Genomic DNA, 23,637 nt, shown 5'->3' on the forward strand with positions numbered 1-23,637 from the left:
GTGGGCGCCATTATACTGAGTAGGGGGCTGTGACTGGCCTCATACTGAGTGGGGACATTATAGACAGGTGCTACATTATATCTGTAAGGTGAAACTGGATTAAGATTTCACTGTGGGGATATCTAACTCAGTCTGTGGGTGGGGGCATTTTTGGGAGCATCATATGCTAAAATGGCTATAAAAGGTGTATTGCTGTTGAGAACATCGATTGACTTCAGTAAGGGTTTTTTTTGAAGGGGCGTGCAGTTAGAACTTTTGCTATGGGGCCCTGAGATTTCTCTGTACGCCACAGTCTGTGTGATCTCCCTGTAAGTCCGCACTGAGCATGTCAGTATCTCCAGCTGTAGACGAGATGTGACATCACTTTATGTTATTAGTTACATGGAGGACATTTCTCCATCGATTCAGACTAATATTATGTGCACTATACATTATATCTGTTTATATTCTCTCCTATCCCAATGTCTCCGCTCACTTCCCATTATACATCATGGTGATCTGCTGTATAAACCACACACCGGTCATATTTCCTTTCTTCTATAGGTGGTGACTGTGAGACCCTCCTAAGCACCAGGGGTCCTCTATCTGTCCCCTTGGCCCGCTTATACTTTGGAGAAGCGGTTCTTGCTGTGGAATACCTCCATAGCTACGGTGTGGTGCACAGAGACCTGAAGCCGGATAAGTAAGTGCCCCTCGTAGTATAATAAAGGGGGGAAGTTATCATTTATCATACGGTCTGTGAGGCTAAAACCATCTTCTCTTTCACAGCCTCCTGATTACATCTGCTGGACACATAAAAGTTACCGATTTTGGGATTTCAAAAGTTGGTGTCATGATACCAAAAACCAACACCTACAAGGAATTAGCGGAGGACATCACCAGGGAGTTCCTGGACCGTGAGGTGGGTAACACTTACAGGAATTTAGCTTGTTCTTTACAAATCTCCAAGGACCAAAGCAAAGAAAGACCTTAAATATAACTTTTAATAGATACATTTAAAAGCACCCATATCAATATATAAAGACAAAATCCATAAAATGTGGCGGCAGCAGTATTCTCCGATCGGGGTGTATTTATCTCCCGCGTCTGTCCACTGACTCATTGTGGCTATCTCCTAATATGATCCCCTGATGAACCCCAAATTAGGAGGGGGAGAAACGTGTTGGGACAATTTACAGATAAGTCCTCTGGTTACTGCTGACTAAAATGCTTTTTTGGCAACTTTTTTTGTAATTCGCACACTGGATAATGCTCTGTCCCAACATTTGGACGTGTCCTGTGTAGATCAGTCCTGATTATAGATTAGCCAGGGGGATTTTGAGGTTGTCTATATATACCGTCTGTCCTAGACTATTATCTTCATGCTCAATGTCATTATATAGGTGACTTGTTACTACTTTGGACATATTTATGTTCCTATGTTTACCGTTAATTGAGCACACGTGCTTTTATAATATTGTTCTTGTTGCCCGTAATTGCCAGCACTAATGTACTTTATGTATCTATAATAGGCTTCTGAATGATGGTTTATATATCATACTGAATTGTGTATAGATTGGTGCATTTGATATCCTATCTGTACTAGTGGAACTACATTATATCAGCTTCCCTGTTTCCATATAATTGATACATTGAATATTGCCTTTTTTTCATTCAGCATGTTAGCAGCGACATGACTGTCTGCCTTTCATCATTATCTGTATATGTGTATGTCTGTCTAGGGGTGGATAGCGTCACGGAGGGAGTGCCGATGTGGAGGGGGGCGCCAAACCGATTAGCTAGGGTGTCAACCTCCACTGGCATGCGGGATCTCAGCCCATTTGGGATCTCTAGGGCAAGCCTGCATGTCAATTATCCTACGTTTATCCCACTACCCATATATTGTACATTTTATGCATTTTGTCTTCATATATTGATATGGGTGCTTTTAAATGTAGCTATTAAAGATTATATTTTAAGGGGTTTTCTTTGTTTTGCTTTGGTATTTGGTTAACTAATATACCCCATCTGTTCACCTTGCCTTTGGCATATGTTTTTTTTTCTTTACAAATCTCATCACACTATTGTGTCTTCTCTACATTCTTCATTTCTAGAGAACGTTTCCATTGATATTTTATCTTTTGTCATTGTGTTTTTATGGCGAGAACGTGTTATAATAACCATTTTATCATTTTCATCTCTATCTTCTGTTTTCCAGTTATGTGGCACCCCATATTACATCGCCCCAGAGGTCATCCTGAAAGAAGGCTATGGAAGACCTGTTGACTGGTGGTCAATGGGGATAATCCTACATAAATTTCTCACGGGATCTGTACCATTTGATGGAGATTCTGTAGCTGAGCTTTATGACAGGATTGTCATTGGTAAGTGGAATGATCCGACCATTGCTTTGATCAGTTACATTGGTTTAGGTGTTTACTTTGCTTTACCTTACAGTCCAGTAAAGAGATTTTATTTTCTGTATAACAGGTGACATAATTTGGGATTGTAATTCCGCTCCTACTCCCAATGCACAGAACCTGATTACTGAGCTGCTCAGAACAAATCCTGCAGATAGACTTGGGACAGGTAAGAGATATAATACTATTCATATTAGTATTAATATTCACCTATCACACTTATCACTCATGTCCTTGAGGATCAACACTTCTCTATCAGATTGTCCATTTCTAGTTCTCCACACTATGACTTTCAGTCTTCTTCCTTCATGTTGACTCAGTTATGTCATTAATTCAGATTAAGTTAAACTGTTCAGATGTGAAGCAATCTCTGACAATGTCCACATCACTTTTGTTTTGTTCTTTTTCCAGGAGGATCACTTGAGATCAAGAGTCATCCATTCCTGAGTGACTTAGATTTTAACAACCTTCTAAGTCAGAAGCCAGAGTACATTCCTCAGCTTGCCTCAGATGTGGACAACAGCTTATTTATCGGTAAGTAGAAGAAGACATCATCTAGACTAAGCGGCTGTTTGTCTTGTCTTCCATAAAATGTAATAATCAGTACCCACTAATATTGTGATAAATGACGCCTGTTTTATACTAACAACCTCTAATAATACTTCATTACTTTTGTAGATCACTCTGAAATAGACCATTCGGTCTCAGAGGATGAGGAGGGTACAAGTGTGAACAATGAGAACCTTGACTTCCAAAATTTTACATCTTCTTCTGAAAGGCTTTCTAAAGTAAGTACCGTATGTGCGCAATAAATCCAAAATATGTGAAACAAAAAAGACCTCTAAAAGTAAAAAAAAAGTATTTCATATCTTGTTTTTGTCCATGTTTAGCTCTGTACCATCACTACCAGAAAGATGAATGATGAGGACCAGAAGTCTCCTCCAGAGTGTACGCCAGCAACCAATACAAATATCTCAGAAATGTGAGTAGATTATGGGGTCATTACTGGGAGTTCCAGGCTGATATATATGCACAACACATAATATAGGACATAAATACCATAATATCAAATTCAGCCTCAATGATTAGCAGTCATTGTGCTTTTGGCTTCAGAAACCGTTGGTGATAATAGCCCATAATTGCAGCCATTCACGCGTATTAGAGCTGCCCATACTGTAGGAGAGATGTAGTATGACATGCCAGCCATTATTGCTAGTTGTTTTTCGCTCTGATCCATAGAAGGTAGATTGGAGCATAAAACCTTCCTCACTATGACTGTCATATGTCCTATTAGGCCCTCTAGTCGGTGTTCTTCTAGTGAGACCACCCCTTTTATTCTGCATTGACTTGTGATTTACATGTTTTTCTTAAATCATAGAATGGGAGAGTTGGAAGTTACCTCCTGGGTCTTCTGGTCCGACCCCCTGATTCTTCCTGACAGGCAGAAAGAATCGTTTTCTGAATCTGATAGCGACAATGCTATAAACAGCTTGCCCTCCTCGTCCCCATCATCAGGTATGTATGTACAGCATCAAAAGGTGAATGTTGACTTCAAGGCTCAAATATTTGGTTTTTCTGTATTAGGTCTCCTATGTTGTCCAGGTTTCATGGATCCCAATTATATTTTCCATGGGCCCATACTGTATTTCTATTTCCTTCATTTTATCCAGGAATTGTTTTCATGGATTCTGTAAAATACGTTTTAGCATCCAGGAACTCACTTCAATATAAGGAGACATCGTCTCCTATAGTAGAATATCGCTCATTAGTGATGCACCACGTGGCGGCACACAGGGCGCTTACTGCTCCATATCAGTGATACATCTAATGCCCCTCAGATTAGGTCATGAACGGTATATAGGACTTATTCTGCCCTAAAATAATGTAATGCCAGATTATCAGGACTATAGGGGACAGGACTAGAACAATTCTTCTATATACAGTACACAAAGCAGATCCTATAAGAATATTTCTTTACTGAGTTTTTTTTACTTTCTGATCAGAATTTACAACTGAAGAGGAAAGAAAATCTGAAATGAATCTGAGTATAGACCAACAAAACTCAGAAAATGGGAAAAAGGGGAAAAAGAGACGAGGTAAGTGTGAGAATCATCTCCATGTTGTGTGATGTTAGTGATGAGAATAAGTCATGGGGAGCAGATGTCATCTGTCAGTGATGGGATTGTCACATGTATGATGGCTGACAATGACCCCGGACATCTGTGTGAATAAGATTCCTCTGCTGTCCGGCCGGCCACACTGACCGCACAGTAGTATCATGTAATCTGGAGTCCCATCACTTACATTGTATTTATTTCTCTTCTCTTAGGTTCCATCTTCCGCCGGATCTTATCATCCTGCCGGCGTGGACTATCCAGGGCAGCTCACGCATTTGCATGCTGTCGCTGTTGCCCAAGTGTCATCTAAAAGACGGAAAAGCTCCGCATCTAGCGGAGTACAGCCGATCCACCATCACTGCTGGACCTGTAAAGAAGGACCTTCACCATCTACCTGTGGCCTTCTAACTGTAACATCTCTACCCGGACTTGTTTCGGTAATGCCTCTGTCACCAGGCTCCGCTGTATCCAAACTGCTCGCCTGACTTGGCTTTTTTTACTGATCACCTGGTATCTGATCCGGATTTCTTCCTGACTATGATTTTGTCTACTGATTCTGTCCCTGATTTTGTTCATCCCTTATCCTTCTACCCTATCCCTAATAAAAAAAAAAAACAACTCCTATATTTATTGAGATTTTCTTATATCTATCAAACTTCACTCTGCATTCTGCTAAGCGATAAAAAATACATATTAACACTTCTGCTTTTAAAAGAATTTTAATTATATATATATATATATATAGATCAGGGCTGGAATGGGATGAAAAATGAAAAAGCACGCCTGTCACACAAACCCCACCAGCCCACATACCACATCACCGCCCCCCTCATCCCATTGAGGCACAATGAAAAGTTCAGCACATTTTGCTTTCTTGTTCATGCCCCTCACCACTCCATTATAGGGGATGTTTATTAAGCCACGTGTGAATGGAGCTGCAGTGCGAATGATCGACTACCGCTCCATTCACCCAGAGCTCTTCAGATCCCTGGTTCTCGGAAACAGTGGGGGTCCCGGCTGTTGGGCTCCCAGCAATCAGAAAATTATTCCATATCCCAATGATAGAGGACAATTTCCAACCTTCAGATAACCCCTTTAAACAAGTTGTTCAGGATTAATTTTTATTTAACCATAGGATTGTAGACATAGAAAATAATAAACCCATCAGTACTGACCCTCCCCAAAGCCAATGCCACCTCTTCTTCAGCAGAACAGGAGAAGTGGTACTGTGCAATGTATATATACAGAATAATACAGATACTGAGAATTACACCCAGTATACAGGACAAGAGAAGTGGTACTGTGCAGTGTATATATACAGAATAATAGAGATACTGAGAATGACACCCAGTATACAGGACAAGAGAAGTGGCACTGTGCAGTGTATATATACAGAATAATACAGATACTGAGAATGACACCCAGTATAATATACAGAATAATACAGATTGTAAGGCAGCGCTAGTCATCATACTGGGGGTTACTCGCTTCGCTGCGTCAATCAATGCACACGTGCAATGTCTTTACATTTTTCTCACAATGTTGCAGTTTATTACATCATAAGCCACAGTTCACCAGGTCCAACTCCGTGGCACGCCGACACACATATCTACAACATTCATGAGACAAGTGGCACACAGGCCCACTTGCTCCAGGTTACAGCCTACGGCAAGGTAATAAATTATCAATGACCATAACACAGTCCATGTAACAAAGTGTACTACCTTTGCCGGTTTAGTTGCTGCAGTCCATTTTAATCCGCCACCACTGTGGCTTTGTGGCTTCCCAGGTAGGGGTCTCCAGCCGTCGTTCCCTCAAAGGCCACTGACATCCACACAGGATCCAGGCTCTGCCTTTCAGGACTCTTCCTCAATAATCCGCCACCACTGTGGCTTTGCGGCTTCCCAGGTAGGGGTCTCCAGCCGTCGTTCCCTCAAAGGCCACTGACATCCACACAGGATCCAGGCTCGACCTTTCAGGTACCAGGCTTCACTCCAAAGCCGCTGCCTTCCAAGGCCACTAGCATCCGCACATTATCCAGTCTTTGCCTTTCAGGCTGCCAGGCTTCACTCGGCCTCACTAGGCCTCTCACAAACGGTGTCCCACACACACGGAGCACAGGCCTCACGCCTCACACCGAACACACCTGTCTCCAATTACCGGGGTTTATATATCCTGTGCACACATACACCCATACTGACAGGACCTTGCTGATGTCACAGTCATGTGATCAGTCAGCTGTGTATATAGGTCCTGTGTGCTGTCCCAGTCATGTGTACAGACCTTTACTGTGCATACAGGACCTGTGTGATGTCACAGTCATGTGACCAGTCAGTTAAAGGGGAAGGTACATGGTCAGGTAAAACACATCCTGGACCATTTACAGTAATGCTAGCAAGCTGCTGCATTACAAGATACTGAGAATTACACCCAGTATACAGGACAAGAGAAGTGGTACTGTGCAGTGTATATATATAGAATAATACAGATACTGAGAATGACACCCAGTATACAGGACAAGAGAAGTGGCACTGTGCAGTGTATATATACAGAATAATACAGATACTGAGAATTACACCCAGTATACAGGACAAGAGAAGTAGTACTGTGCAGAGTATATATACAGAATAATACAGATACTGAGAATGACACCCAGTATACAGGACAAGAGAAGTGGCACTGTGCAGTGTATATATACAGAATAATACAGATACTGAGAATGACACCCAGTATACAGGACAAGAGAAGTGGCACTGTGCAGTGTATATATACAGAATAATACAGATACTGAGAATTACACCCAGTATACAGGACAAGAGAAGTAGTACTGTGCAGAGTATATATACAGAATAATACAGATACTGAGAATGACACCCAGTATACAGGACAAGAGAAGTGGTACTGTGCAGTGTATATATGCAGAATAATACAGATACTGAGAATTACACCCAGCATACAGGACAAGAGAAGTAGTACTGTGCAGAGTATATATACAGAATAATACAGATACTGAGAATGACACCCAGTATACAGGACAAGAGAAGTGGCACTGTGCAGTGTATATATACAGAATAATACAGATACTGAGAATGACACCCAGTATACAGGACAGGAGAAGTAGTACTGTGCAGAGTATATATACAGAATAATACAGATACTGAGAATTACACCCAGTATACAGGACAGGAGAAGTGGTACTGTGCAGTGTATATATACAGAATAATACAGATACTGAGAATGACACCCAGTATACAGGACAGGAGAAGTGGTACTGTGCAGTGTATATATACAGAATAATACAGATACTGAGAATGACACCCAGTATACAGGACAGGAGAAGTGGTACTGTGCAGTGTATATATACAGAATAATACAGATACTGAGAATTACACCCAGTATACAGGACAGGAGAAGTGGTACTGTGCAGTGTATATATACAGAATAATACAGATACTGAGAATTACACCCAGTATACAGGACAATAGAAGTAGTACTATGCAGAGTATATATACAGAATAATACAGATACTGAGAATGACAACCAGTATAATATACAGAATAATACAGATACTGAGAATTACACCCAGTATACAGGACAAGAGAAGTGGTACTGTGCAGTGTATATATACAGAATAATACAGATACTGAGAATTACATCCACTATACAGGACAAGAGAAGTGGTACTGTGCAGTGTATATCTATATATATAATCGTCTTATCCCGTCTGTCTGTCTGTCTGTCTGTCTGTGTGTCTGTCGGTGTGTCTGTCTGTCCAGGAAATCCCGCGTCGCTCATTGGTCCGGCAGCGGCCAATCAGCGCCGGGGGATTTCTAAAAAAAGATGGCGGCCGTTAGCGGCTCATCTGCGGGACGGAGCTGAGCGGCGATGCAGCCGGGAGATGAGTGCCGCGAGGCGCTCATCTCCCGGCCGGCAACAGCAGAAGGAACCCGACCGCCGGACCCATCTGCGGGAAGGAGATGCATCCGGGAGATGAGCGGCGCGAGGCGCTCATCTCCCGGCCGGTAGCAGCGGAAGGACCGCCGGCGCCGCTGACCTCCATGCGGAAGGGAGGAACGGGGACCAGCGCTGCGGGTCGGGATACTTCTGCTGCGAGCGCCCGCGATGTCCCGGGTTCTCGCAGCGTAAGTAGCCGCACAGGCAGCGCCGCTCCCCGGTCCTCACCAAGACGATTCGATGATTGGTCGGGGTCTTCGGACCCGACCAATCACTGATCTTAGCGCAAAACTTAAACACCGCTGTGCTGATTGGTCGCCGACGCTGCCCGCGACCAATCACCGATTTGGGCGCCAAATTTAAATATCGTCCGCGACCAATCACCACAGCGGTGTTTAAATGTGGAGCCAAGATCGGTGATTGGTCGCGGCCAATATTTAAATTTGGCGCCCAAATCGGTGATTGGTCGCGGCCGATATTTAAATTTGGCGCCCAAATCGGTGATTGGTCGCGGTCAGCGTCCGCGACCAATCAGCACAATAGTGTTTAACTTTGGCGCCAAGATCAGTCATTGGTCGCGGGCCAAGACAGCGACCAATCACCGATTTGTGCGGCAATTTTAAATAGCGTCCGCGACCAATTGGATGTCAGCGCCGCTGCTTGTGCGGATACTTCCGCTACAAGAACCCGGGACATGAGCGGGCGCTCGCAGCAGAAGTATCCAGATTTGCAGCGCCGCTCCCCGGTCCTCCCTTCACACCCTAGCCACTGATGTCCCCACTGTATCCGCATGGTGTTACAAAGGTCCGGAAATTTGTGTTAAAAATCGCTGATTGGTCGCTGGCGCTGCCCGCGACCAATCACCTATTTGGGCGCCAAATTTAAATATCGGCCGCGACCAATCAGCACAGCGGTGTTTAAATGTGGAGCCAAGATCGGTGATTGGTCGTGGCCGATATTTAAATTTGGCGCCCAAATCGGTGATTGGTCGCGGGCAGTGCCAGCGACCAATCAGCGATTTTTAACACAAATGTCCGGACCTTTGTAACACCATGCGGATACTGTGGGGACATCAGCGGCTAGGGTGTGAAGGGAGGACCGGGGAGCGGCGCTGCGGGTCGGGATACTTCTTCTGCCAGCGCCCGCTCATGTCCCGGGTTATCGGAGCGGAACTATCCGCACAGGCAGCGCCGCTGACATCCATGCGGCTATGGTGTGAAGGGAGGACGGGGGAGCGGCGCTGACATCCAATTGGTCGCCGACGCTATTTAAAAGTGCCGCACAAATCGGTGATTGGTCGCGGTCTTGTCCCACGACCAATCACGGATCTTGCCGCAAAAGTTAAACACTACGGTGCTGATTGGTCGCGGATGCTGCCCGCGACCAATCACCGATTTGGGCGCCACATTCAAATATCGGCCGCGACAAATCACCGATCTTGGCTCCACACCGCTGTGCGGATTGGTCGCGGACGCTATTTAAATGTGGCGCCAAAATCAGTGATTGGTCGTGCCCAGCGTCGGCGACCAATCAGCACAGCGGTGTTTAAATATGGAGCCAAGATCGGTGATTGGTCGCGGCCGATATTTAAATTTGGCGCCCAAATCGGTGATTGGTCGCGGGCAGCGTCCGCGACCAATCAGCACAGTACTGTTTAACTTTGGCCGCAAGATCAGTGATTGGTCGCGGGCCAAGTCGGCGACCAATCACCGATTTGTGCGGCACATTTAAATAGCTGCCGCGACCAATTGGATGTCAGCGCCGCTCCCCGGTCCTCCCTCACGCCCTAGCCGCATGGATGTCAGCGCCGCTGCCTGTGCGGATACTTCCGCTCCGAGAACCCGGGACATGAGCGGGCGCTCGGAGCAGAAGTATCCCGACCTGCAGCGCCGCTCCCCGGTCCTCCCTTCACACCCTAGCCGCTGATGTCCCCACAGTATCCGCATGGTGTTACAAAGGTCTGGACATTTGTGTTAAAAATCGCTGATTGGTCGCTGTCGCTGCCCGCGACCAATCACCGATTTGGGCGCCAAATTTAAATATCGGCCGCGACCAATCACCGATCTTGGCTCCACATTTAAACACCGCTGTACTGATTGGTCGCGGACGCTATTTAAATGTGCCGCCATAATCGGTGATTGGTCGCGCACAGCGTCGGCGACCAATCAGCACAGAGGTGTTTGAATTTGCCGCCAAGATCGGTGATTGGTCGCGGCCAGCGCCAACGACCAATCAGCGATTTTTAACACAAATGTCCGGACCTTTGTAACACCATGCGGATACTGTGGGGACATCAGCGGCTAGGGTGTGAAGGGAGGACCGGGGAGCGGCGCTGCGGGTCGGGACACTTCTGCTGCGAGCGCCCTTTCATGTCCCGGGTTCTTGCAGCGGAACTATCCGCACAGACAGCGGCGCTGACATCCATGCGGCTAGGGTGTGAAGGGAGGACCGGGGAGCGGCGCTGACATCCAATTGGTTGCGGCCGCTATTTAAATTTAAATGTGGCGCCAAAATCGGTGATTGGTCGCGCCCAGCGTCGGCGACCAATCAGCACAGCGGTGTTTAAATGTGGAGCCAAGATCTGTGATTGGTCGCGGCCGATATTTAAATTTGGCGCCCAAATCGGTGATTGGTCGCGAGCAGCGCCAGCGACCAATCAGCGATTTTTAACACAAATGTCCGGACCTTTGTAACACCATGCGGATACTGTGGGGACATCAGCGGCTAGGGTGTGAAGGGAGGACCGGGGAGCGGAGCTGCGGGTCGGGATACTTCTGCTCCGAGCGCCCGCTCATGTCCCGGGTTCTCGCAGCGGAAGTAGCCGCACAGGCAGCGGCGCTCCCCGGTCCTCACTAATACGATTTCGCTCCCCGCTCCTCCCCAATACGATTCGCTGATTGGTCGCGCTCTCCACACCCGACCAATCAGTGATCTTGGCGCTAAAGTTAAACACCGCTCTGCTGATTGGTCACGGCCGCTGCCCGCAACCAATCACCGATTTGGGCGCCACATTTAAATACTGCTGTGCTGATTGGACGCGGACGCCGGACGCGTCCAATCAGCGAGATTGGCGCCAAGTTTAAACAATGCTCTGCTGATTGGTTGCGGACTCCAGCCGCGACCAATCAACGAGATTGGCGCCAAATTTAAGCAACGCTCTGCCGATTGATCGTGGTCGCTGGCCGAGATCAATCAGCAGTATTGGCGCAAAATTTAAACACCGCTCTGCTGATTGGTCGCGGTTGTCGGCCGTGACCAGTCAGCAGTATTGGCGCCAAATTTAAACCTCACTCTGCTGATTGGTCGCAACCACCGGCCTCGACCAATCTGCGTTTTTTGTGCCAAATTTAAACAACGCTCTGCTGATTGGTCGCGGTCGCCGGCCGCGACCCATCAGCATTATTGGTGCCAAATTTAAACCCTGCTCTGCTGATTGGTCGCGGCCGCCAGCCGCGAACAATCAGCGAGATTGGCGCAAAATTTAAACACCGCTCTGCTGATTGGTCGCGGTTGTCGGCCGTGACCAATCAGCAGTATTGGCGCCAAATGTAAACCTCACTCTGCTGATTGGTCGCAACCACCGGCCGCGACCAATCAGCACTATTGTCGTCAAATTTAAACACCTCTTTGCTGATTGGTCGCGGTCGCGACTAATCAGCGATTTTGGTGCCAAATTTAAACACCGCACTGCTGATTGGTCGCGGCCGCCGAACGCGACCAATCAGCGATTTTGGCCCCAAATTTAAACACAGCTCTGCTGATTGCACCCGGTCAGCCGCATACCTATTCTAGAATACCTGATGCATTAGAATCGGGCCATCATCTAGTCTATATATATAATCGTCTTATCCCGTCTGTCTGTCTGTGTGTCTGTGTGTCTATGTGTCTGTCTGTCCAGGAAATCCCGCGTCGCTCATTGGTCCGGCAGCAGCCAATCAGCACCGCGGGATTTCTGAAAAAAGATGGCGGCCGTTAGCGGCTCATCTGCGGGACGGAGCTGAGCGGCGATGCAGCCGGGAGATGAGCGCCGCGAGGCGCTCATCTCCCGGCCGGCAACAGCAGAAGGAACCCGACCGCCGGACCCATCTGCGGGACGGAGATGCAGCCGGGAGATGAGCGGCGCGAGGCGCTCATCTCCCGGCCGGTAGCAGCGGAAGGACCGCCGGCGTCGCTGACCTCCATGCGGAAGAGAGGACCGGGCAGCGGCGCTGCAGGTCGGGATACTTCTCCTGCGAGCGCCCGCTCATGTCCCGGGTTCTCGCAGCGGAAGTAACCGCACAGGCAGCGCCGCTCCCCGGTCCTCACCAAGACGATTCGATGATTGGTCGCGGTCTTCGGACCCGACCAATCACCGATCTTGGCTCCAGATTTAAATACCGCTGTGCTGATTGGTCGCCGACGCTGCCCGCGACCAATCACCGATTTGGGCGCAACATTTAAATATCGGCCGCGACCAATCAGCACAGCGGTGTTTAAATCTGGAGCCAAGATCGGTGATTGGTCGCGGCCGATATTTAAATTTGGCGCCCAAATGGATGATTGGTCGCAGGCAGCGTCCGCGACCAATGAGCACAGTAGTGGTTAACTTTAGCCGCAAGATCAGTGATTGGTCGCGGGCCAAGACCGCGCCCAATCACCGATTTGTGCGGCACATTTAAATAGCGGCCGCGACCAATTGGATGTCAGCGCCGCTCCCCAGTCCTCCCTTCACACCCTAGCCGCATGAATGTCAGCGGCGCTGCCTGTGCGGATACTTCCGCTGCGAGAACCCGGGACATGAGAGGGCGCTCGCAGCAGAAGTATCCCTACCCGCAGCGCCGCTCCCCGGTCCTCCCTTCACACCCTAGCCGCTGATGTCCCCACAGTATCCGCATGGTGTTACAAAGATCCGGACATTTGTGTTAAAAATCGCTGATTGGTCGCCGGCAGTGCCCGCGACCAATCACCGATTTGGGCGCCAAATTTAAATATCGGCCGCGACCAATCACCGAACTTGGCTCCACATTTAAACACCGCTGTACTGATTGGTCGCGGCCGATATTTAAATTTGGCGCCCAAATCGGTGATTGGTCGCGGGCAGCGGCCGCGACCAATCAGCAGAGCGGTGTTTAACTTTAGCGCCAAGATCACTGATTGGTTGCGTGCGGAGAGCGCAACCAATCAGCGAATCATATTGGTGAGGAGCGGGGAGCGGAATCGTATTAGTGAGGACCGGGGAGCGCCGCTGCCTGTGCGGCTACTTCCGCTGTGAGAACCCGGGACATGAGCGACTGCTCGCAGCAGAAGTATCCCGACCCGCAGCGCCGCTCCCCGGTCCTCCCTTCACACCCTAACCGCTGATCTCCCCACAGTATGCGCATGGTGTTACAAAGATCCGGACATTTGTGTTAAAAATCGCTGATTGGTCGCTGGCGCTGCCCGCGACCAATCACTGATTTGGGCGCCAATTTTAAATATCGGCCGCGACCAATCAGCACAGCGGTGTTTAAATCTGGAGCCAAGATTGGTGATTGGTCGCGTCCGATATTTAAATTTGGCGCCCAAATTGGTGATTGGTCGCGGGCAGCGCCAGCGACCAATCAGCGATTTTAACACAAATGCCGCGACCAATCAGCAGTATTGTCGCCAAATTTAAACACCTCTTTGCTGATTGGTCGCGGTCGCGACTAATCAGCGATTTTGGTGCCAAATTTAAACACGCTCTCCATTCCTCACTAACACGGTTCGCTGATTGGTCGCGGCCGCCGCCCGCGACCAATCAGCGATTTTGGCGCCAAATTCAAACACCGTTCTGCTGATTGGTCGCGGCCGCCATCCGCGACTAATCAGCGAGATTGGCGCCAAATTTAAACAACGCTCTGCTGATTGGTCGAGGCCGGCGACCGCGACCAATCAGCAGAGCGATGCAGAGCGGGGTTTAAATTTGGCCCCAAAGTCGCTGATTAGTCGCGTATGACGACCACGACCAATCAACAGAGCGTTGTTTAAATTTTGCGCCAAAATCGCTGATTGGTCGCGGCCGTCAGACGCGACTAATCAGCGACTTTGGGGCCAAATTTAAACCCCGCGCTGCATCGCTTTGCTGATTGGTCGCGGTCGGCGGCCGCGACCAATCAGCAGTATTGGCGCCAAATTTAAACACCGCTCTGCTGATTGGTCGCGACTAATCAGCGATTTTGGTGCCAAATTTAAACACGCTCTCCAGTCCTCACTAACACGGTTCGCAGATTGGTCGCGGCCGCCGCCCGCGACCAATCACCGATATTGCCGCCAAATTTAAACACCGCTTTGCTGATTGGTCGCGGTTGCCGAACGCGACCAATCAGCGATTTGGGCGCCAAATTTAAACGCCGCTCTGCTAATTGCGCCCCGTCGGCCGCATACCTATTCTAGAATACCCGATGCGTTCGAATCGGGCCACCATCTAGTATACAGAATAATACAGATACTGAGAATTACACCCAGTATACAGGACAAGAGAACTGGTACTGTGCAGTGTATATATACAGAATAATACAGATACTGAGAATGACACCCAGTATAATATATAGAATAATACAGATACTGAGAATTACACCCAGTATAAAATACAGAATAATACAGATACTGAGAATTACACCCAGTATACAGGACAAGAGAAGTGGTACTGTGCAGTGTATATATACAGAATAATACAAATACTGAGAATTACATCCACGATTCAGGACAGGAGAAGTGGTACTGTGCAGTGTATATATACAGAATAATACAGATACTGAGAATTACATCCACTATACAGGACAAGAGAAGTGGTACTGTGCAGTGTATATATACAGAATAATACAGATACTGAGAATGACACCCAGTATACAGGACAAGAGAAGTGGTACTGTGCAGTGTATATATACAGAATAATACAGATACTGAGAATTACATCCACTATACAGGACAGGAGAAGTGGTACTGTGCAGTGTATATATACAGAATAATACAGATACTGAGAATTACATCCACTATTCAGGACAGGAGAAGTGGTACTGTGCAGTGTATATATACAGAATAATACAGATACTGAGAATTACATCCACTATACAGGACAAGAGAAGTGGTACTGTGCAGTGTATATGACGCGCCCCTGGGCCTGTGTCGCGCTGCGTTGCGCACGCGTGAGCTTACCCGGAGCCGGATCTGTTGAGGGTTGTAGTCTCGTGGCGGTGACCCGGTCCGTGCCCAGGGAGTCAAACTGGACGGCAGTCTGTTAGCGGTAAATGGTTGATGACTACGCCACCCGTTGAGTGCAGCCAGGGAGCTGCTGCTGCAGGGCAGACCGCTGAGGCCGGTGGTAGGATTGTGCAGCGTGATAGTATAACCCCCAACGGGAGGGGTATGGCCTCAGGGCAGCCGACGTGGATGATGGGGGTAGCAGGAACCACTCAGAGACGGTGCGGTGTAGTTCAGGGTCTTTACTGGTAACAACGATAGACCCTCCCGGAGTACTTGCTAGCAAACGGGGCCTGGTCAGTCTTTGAGCAGATGAGATCTCCCCTGGCCAGGCGTAGTTGTAGGCCTCCCAAACTGACTGTACTCTTCTGGCTACCTTGCTAGAAGCTGATGTAAGTAGCCCACGTCCCTGAGTGTACCGTGTGGTGCTCACCCGTATGGCCGGTGACTCGGGGCCTTCTAATGGCTTCCGCTCCACGATGGCGGTGCTGGTCCCACGCGTGTGACCGTGCCTTCGGGCTTCTGGGCCAGAGGACCTGAAATCCCCTGCCTGACGGATTCTGCTGCTGGGTAGGAGTTAGTCCCCACAGCCTCGGACTCCGGGTCCGGTAAAGAATCTTCTTAGTCAGGGCGAGCTCTGCAGCTGCCAGCCCCTGACTCCTTGTAACTCTGCTGTTTCCTATGCTGCTTCTTGTCTCCACTCTCCTTGTCTGACTAACCCTGCCTCAGCCCAGGGTTTATACATGGGAAGTTCTTCCCCTCCCAAGACTGGGCAGGAGGTGTGGCATGCACAGGATCCCTGACCAAAGGACCTCCCACCTGCTCTCAGACGTAATATCTCTATCACTGTGGCAACCAGACCCCTGGGGTGTCACATTCCCCCCTAGTGAAATTTAGTACTCCGGGACTAAACACTTTTTTTTTTTTTTTAGAAAAATATACCAAGGTATAACAATAACAATAAAATACAATAAGGAAACACAATAAGATGGTCACGGCATATCCGCAACCGGGTGTAGTCTTTGAAGAAAAGCAAAGGTGTCCATTTCACCAACACAGGGAGACGTAACCAGGTAGGGGTCTGTCCTACCCCGAGTCCTTAACAGTCTCTAGTCCATCCTGGGTTACGCGCCAACTATATACAAGGATTCCCGGTAAATCCACCAAGGTTTCCTAAAAACAACTGGAAACACAAAATTATACACAAGCAACAATACACAAATAAACATAAATAAAACTATTTTTACACTTCAAATTCTCCAGCGTGCGGGTAACTGGCCTCTAGTGGACCTAGTGGACCTACGGAGCTGACTGTCTGGCCCTGAACTACAGGGTGTAGGAGCTGTCAAGGGTAAACTGGGCAGCTGTCTACCGGCTCTTTGTCTCACTAGGGGTACGGCAGGCTCACTATAAGCAGAGGGTTGATTCTCCTGTTCTACTTGTGTGGAGTCTTCTGCCTCCTGGACCGGCTGTTTTTCCAGCTCTACCCGTTGCTCCGTAGGTTCTTGGGATGATGGTTGGAGGAAGGTGAGTACGGGTACCACAACTGCACCATTGACTTGAGTCCAAGACCGAGGGAAGTCCCCGAGCACGGTACTAACCATATCTTCCCTTTCTCCCACGGGTCGATGGTCTTCTTGTTCCTCTTCAGGGTTCCTCAGTTGTTCGGGACACTTCTTCAGGTGGTCCCGGGATACAATGGCTGTGGTTTCCCCTCCGTCTTTACTGATGGTACAGACCTTCGGGTTCTCGTGGCTTGAGGGCAGTACGGTGTACGGGTCCTTCTCCCACTGGTCGTCCAACTTGTGGAGCCGTCTCTTCCTCTTCAAGACCTGCTCTCCGGGTACCAGGGGAACAGCGGGAGCATACTGGTTGTAAGTTTTCTCTTGTCTTTCCCTAGCCTGACAGAGACTTCGCTCCACGCTCTCCTGTACTCTCCGGTACTGCTGCTGCCTCTCTGTGTCCCAGTCTGTTTCTGGTGAAGTGTCCTCGGGGGTCAGGACTCCCATTTCCAGGTCAACAGGTAACTTACCAGGTCTTGCCCTCATTAGGTAAGCCGGGGTACAGTTGGTGGAACCTACCGGGATGTGGTTGTATAGGTCCACCAGATCGGGCAACTTTTCAGGCCACAGACTGCGTTCTTCCAGGGGCAACGTTTTTAGAAGATCCATTACCACCTGGTTCATTTTTTCACAAAGTCCATTAGTCTGCGGATGGTAGGGTGTCGTCCTTATCTTCCGGCAGCCATACAGATTGCAGAATTCCTGAAAGACCTCCGCTTCAAAGGCAGGTCCCTGGTCCGTCAGCACTTGGTCCGGGTACCCGTGTGGACGGCAGAAGTGCTGCTGGAAGGCTCTAGCTGCTGTTTGAGCCGTTAAGTCCTTGACGGGGACGACAACCAAGAACCGGGAGTAATGATCCACGATGGTTAACGCGTAGACGTAGCCACTTCTGCTTGGGGTCAGTTTTACATGATCCAAGGCTACCAGTTCCAACGGTTGCCGGGTGACGATGGACTGCAGGGGAGTCTTCTGGCTGGCCCAGTCCTTCCTTCTCAGATTGCACGGGCCACAGTCTCTGCACCACTTCTCGATGGTTCCCCTCATGCCTACCCAGTGGAACCGCTCGCGCAGCAGGAACTCCAGCATTTTCCACCCGAAGTGTCCAGCTCCGTCGTGGTATGCCTCCATCACCATGGCTGCGTCTCTTCGTGGCACCACTACTTGCCAGAGTAGTTCATGCGTCCGGGAGTTGACCATTCTGCGGCACAACTTCCCCTTGTAAAGGAATAGTCGACTCTTCTCCGCCCATAGTTGTTTGGCTTCCTCCGGAGCGTCTGGTTCAAGGCGAGCCTCCGGCCGAGTCAGCATCTCCTTCACCAGTCGGACGGCAGGGTCGCTGTCTTGCGTTTCCGCCCAGTTGTAGTGGGGTAAGGGGTTCAACGTAGCAGCCTGCTTACCCCTTACCCGGTGGGAATACTGGATAGTCCCATGACGGTGGAACGCAGGGAGTTCAACTTCTTCCAGTCCCTCCGGATCTTCTCCTTCGTCCGGCAGGTTGGGCATCCTGGACAGGGCGTCCGCGTTAGTATTGGAGCGTCCTGCCCGGTATTTGATTGTGAACTCGTAGTTGGACAGACGGGCCATCCACCTCTGCTCCAGGGCACCGAGTCTTGCCGTGTCCAGGTGTGTCAACGGGTTGTTATCCGTGTATACGGTGAACCGGGAAGAAGCGAGGTAATGCCTAAAGCGCTCGGTGACTGCCCATACCACGGCCAGGAACTCTAGCTTAAATGAGCTGTAATTTTCGGGGTTCCTTTCGGTGGGTCGCAGTTTTCGGCTGGCATAGGAGATTACTCGTTCTCTCCCCTGCTGAATCTGGGACAGTACGGCTCCTAGCCCGATGTTACTGGCGTCGGTGTAGAGGATAAAGGGCTGACTATAATCCGGGTACGCCAGGATTTCGTCCCCCGTGAGGGCCATCTTCAGCTGGCGGAAGGACTCTTCTTCCAGCTCCTCCCATTTGAAGGGCGGCTTCTGGTTCTTGGCCTTCCGGGACTGGCCTATCAGGAGGTCCTGCATAGGTGCTGCCTTTTTGGTGAAACCGGGAATAAACCTTCGGTAGTAGCCTACCAACCCGAGGAACTGCCGCACTTCTTTTACGCTGGAGGGGCTTGGCCATCCCTTAATTGCGGTGATCTTATCAGGGTCGGGAGCCACTCCGTCAGCGCTCACCACGTGTCCCAGGTACTGCACCTTTGGTTTCAGGAGGTGACACTTGGAGGGTTTCACCTTTAGGCCGTAACTCGCCAGAGCCTCGAACACTTCCGCCAGGTGTTTCAGGTGGTCCTCATACGTCTTGGAATATACGATGACATCGTCCAGGTACAACAGGACCGTCTCGAAGTTTCTGTGGCCCAGACAACACTCCATTAGGCGTTGGAAGGTTCCTGGTGCGTTGCAGAGTCCGAACGGCATGCAGGTGAACTCGCTAAGTCCCATCGGGGTGGTGAATGCGGTCTTCTCCCGGTCCGCCTCTGCTACAGGAACCTGCCAGTACCCGCTAGTGAGATCCAAGGTAGAGAAGAAGTTAGCAGATCTTAAAGCAGCCAATGACTCCTCTATCCTTGGTAAGGGGTACGCATCCTTGTGTGTGATACGGTTGATTTTCCGGTAATCTACACACATCCTCATAGTGTTGTCTTTCTTTTTGACTAAAACTAATGGGGCTGCCCAGGGGCTACAACTATCCCGGATTACCCCAGCCTCCTTCATGTCTCTAAGCATCCCCTTGGCGTGTTGGTAATGTGCAGGGGGTACGGGTCGATACCTCTCTTTTATGGGAGGATGATCTCCCGTGGGGATGCGATGTTCTACCCCCTTGACTCGCCCGAAGTCTAACGGGTGTTTACTAAACACTCTCTCATACTCTTGAACCACCCGATAGACTCCTTGTTTCTGATGTGAGGGAGTGGAGTCAGTACCCAGATGTAGTTGCTGACACCAGTCCTCCATGTCTTTCTTAGAGCCGTTACCTTCCTCCGGGTGAGATGGAGGCAAGGGTTCCACAGATTGTATAGAATTTTGATTAGTGGTATATAATTTGGCTAGCGTGGCATACCGGGGCAGGTACACTTCCCTCTCCCCGATATTTATTATGCGAACGGGCACCCTCCCATGGCGTACATTGACCACCCCCCGTGCTGTCAAAATGGTGGGCCTACTGTCTGAGTAAACTGGTTCTACCATTGCCTGGTAATCTCTACCTCTCAGACCAATAGCTGCCCGGCACCAAATCATCATTTCACTTTTTGGGGGCATGGCAATAGGAAAAGGGTCACACATTCTTACGCTACCAATCTCACCGCCGGAGAGTTCCACTTGTTGCCGTTGCATCAGTGCCCGGATCTCTTTCTGGAGCACCCGCTGCTCGCCGGAGCTGGCATTCTTGGCAACCTGCTGTAAAAGGAAAATCACCTCTGCAAGACAATTTTCAATTACATTAGTTCCTAGAGTTATTTTTGGGTGACTCTCATGTTTGTCAATATCTACAATGATCAGTCCCTGTGCGGCCAGTTCGACTCTACCAATTTTGATGGTCACCTCTTTAAATCCGATCTGTGGCACGGGCTGACCATTGCTGGCGATGATACTCAAGTCGTCGTCAGGGTAGCGGGTAATATCCGAGTCATTCCAGTACTGCTTGAAGAGCACGTACGGGATGGTGGTGACCTGTGACCCGGTGTCCAGTAGGGCACTCATGGGAATGCCATCCAGTACCACAGGCAAGACTGGACGTCCTCCCACATATCTGTCGCGCCAGTTCGATGGGCCTGGTGATCTTTTTCCTGGGGGTTGGCCCTCTACCCCAGGTTGTGCCCGTTTAAAGAACAGTACCTTGCCATATGTCCGGGTTGATTGCAGCGGCGGCAGATGGGTCGTCCGTCCTCACTGTATCGGTCACTGGGTCTTCCTCTGGCCGGTGGGGTCCTCCTTGGTCGACGCCACGGGATGTCCTCCGGTCCAGATGCCAGCTGGATCTTCCCTGGGGTGGAAGCCTGTAAAGACTGCACAGTTCGGGTTAGCGCAGCAACGCTCTTAGCTAGCTCTTGGACCTGATGGTGTAGGTCTGGAGCCGGGTCATTGTCCAAAGCCTGCGCATCAGCTCCCACAGGCCCTGCTGACAAGGGCGCCGCCTCCTGGTAGTAAGTGGTAGTGGGGCGTCTGTGGGTCACAACGCCACCTGGTGCCGGTTCTCGGAGCACCCGGATGGCTCTGTCTTTGAACTGTGCAAAGTCCAGATGGGGATCCTGTAAGGCCATTGCCCGCAACTGGGTTCGGTGGGCATTGCAATATAAACCCTCTATAAATTGTTCAGTCAACAGCCTGTCCTCGTTTCCCACCCCATCAGGGTCGGTCTGCTTTATGGCCCTCAGGGCCTCTTGTAGGTTTAGTGCATAGTCCCTTATACTCTCATGCGCTCGCTGCTTGCACCCGTAGAATCTAAGCTTAATCTCGGCTGAGGTGCGGGTATCAAAGGTGTCCTTCAGCCGGGTTAGTATCCCTGCGACAGTCTTCCTCCCAGGTGGCCAGGATTTTACTTCCCTTTTGGCTGCCCCGGTTAGTTGGGCCACCAGGATGCTCACTTTTTGCTCTTCTGTGAGGGGGTACACCTGGAAGAGGCTATCCAGCTTTTCTCTAAAGTCATGCAGGGTATGTGACTCCCCTGAGTACTGGGGTAGCCAAGCTGCTCCCGGGATATAGGGCATGGTGAAGGGCATAACTGCAGCAGCGGTAGCGCTGGCGGGGGTTGAGGCAGTGAAGCTCTCCTCCGTATCCGACATCTTCCTCCCCCCTAGTGGACCGTGGCCTACCTTGCGATGATCCTCTTCCGTAGGCCGCGGCTCCGCAGTGGATCGTCAGGGTTGAGGACCTTCCGTCGCGCTCCTGTGACGTCGGCGTCTGCTGGGCTCCTTCCAGGACCTTACGCAACGTCCGGACGTGAGGCGGGGCTTCAGTTCTCGCGCGCTTTCGGAGTCCACGCCCCTCTTCTTCCCGCGCGGCGTCCTCAAGATGGCGTCCAACGGCGGGAAAACTCCACGGATGGCGGGAAGAAGGCCGAAGATGGCGCCGGATGGCGGGAAACTTCACCGATGGCGGGAAGAAGGTAGAAGATGGCGCCGGATGGCGGGAAACCTCCACGGATAGCGGGAATCTTCACCACTGGTAAGTTTGAACAGTCTTTGCTTTTCAGGCACGCAGTACCCGGTGGTTGCGGGCACGAAATCCTGCCGACTACGCCAAAGTTGACGCGCCCCTGGGCCTGTGTCGCGCTGCGTTGCGCACGCGTGAGCTTACCCGGAGCCGGATCTGTTTAGGGTTGTAGTCTCGTGGCGGTGACCCGGTCCGTGCCCAGGGAGTCAAACTGGACGGCAGTCTGTTAGCGGTAAATGGTTGATGACTACGCCACCCGTTGAGTGCAGCCAGGGAGCTGCTGCTGCAGGGCAGACCGCTGAGGCCGGTGGTAGGATTGTGCAGCGTGATAGTATAACCCCCAACGGGAGGGGTATGGCCTCAGGGCAGCCGACGTGGATGATGGGGGTAGCAGGAACCACTCAGAGACGGTGCGGTGTAGTTCAGGGTCTTTACTGGTAACAACGATAGACCCTCCCGGAGTACTTGCTAGCAAACGGGGCCTGGTCAGTCTTTGAGCAGATGAGATCTCCCCTGGCCAGGCGTAGTTGTAGGCCTCCCAAACTGACTGTACTCTTCTGGCTACCTTGCTAGAAGCTGATGTAAGTAGCCCACGTCCCTGAGTGTACCGTGTGGTGCTCACCCGTATGGCCGGTGACTCGGGGCCTTCTAATGGCTTCCGCTCCACGATGGCGGTGCTGGTCCCACGCGTGTGACCGTGCCTTCGGGCTTCTGGGCCAGAGGACCTGAAATCCCCTGCCTGACGGATTCTGCTGCTGGGTAGGAGTTAGTCCCCACAGCCTCGGACTCCGGGTCCGGTAAAGAATCTTTTTAGTCAGGGCGAGCTCTGCAGCTGCCAGCCCCTGACTCCTTGTAACTCTGCTGTTTCCTATGCTGCTTCTTGTCTCCACTCTCCTTGTCTGACTAACCCTGCCTCAGCCCAGGGTTTATACATGGGAAGTTCTTCCCCTCCCAAGACTGGGCAGGAGGTGTGGCATGCACAGGATCCCTGACCAAAGGACCTCCCACCTGCTCTCAGACGTAATATCTCTATCACTGTGGCAACCAGACCCCTGGGGTGTCACATATATATACAGAATAATGCAAATACTGAGAATTACATCCACAATTCAGGACAGGAGAAGTGGTACTGTGCAGTGTTTATATACAGAATAATACAGATACTGAGAATTACATCCACTATACAGGACAAGAGAAGTGGTACTGTGCAGTGTATATATACAGAATAATACAGATACTGAGAATTACATCCAC

The 23,637-nt window shown here is 50.0% G+C and overlaps 1 protein-coding gene across 1 annotated transcript in view; it reads left to right on the plus strand.

Moving 5' to 3' along the window:
- Positions 1 to 1,672: 1,672 nt before the first annotated feature.
- Positions 1,673 to 23,637, plus strand: part of LOC141191742 (microtubule-associated serine/threonine-protein kinase 3-like) — a 41,032-nt gene continuing 19,067 nt past the window's right edge. Inside the window, exons 1-7 of the mRNA XM_073661670.1 lie at positions 1,673 to 1,699; positions 2,198 to 2,363; positions 2,470 to 2,568; positions 2,811 to 2,933; positions 3,078 to 3,187; positions 3,290 to 3,381; positions 3,778 to 3,914. Coding sequence (XP_073517771.1) covers positions 1,673 to 1,699; positions 2,198 to 2,363; positions 2,470 to 2,568; positions 2,811 to 2,933; positions 3,078 to 3,187; positions 3,290 to 3,381; positions 3,778 to 3,914 — 754 coding nt within the window. The remainder of the gene's footprint in view (positions 1,700 to 2,197; positions 2,364 to 2,469; positions 2,569 to 2,810; positions 2,934 to 3,077; positions 3,188 to 3,289; positions 3,382 to 3,777; positions 3,915 to 23,637) is intronic.

The sequence above is a fragment of the Phyllobates terribilis genome, unplaced genomic scaffold, assembly GCF_046119375.1.
Source record: "Phyllobates terribilis strain yellow unplaced genomic scaffold, ASM4611937v1 Scaffold_52__1_contigs__length_9100884, whole genome shotgun sequence".
Classification (NCBI taxonomy): domain Eukaryota; kingdom Metazoa; phylum Chordata; class Amphibia; order Anura; family Dendrobatidae; genus Phyllobates; species Phyllobates terribilis.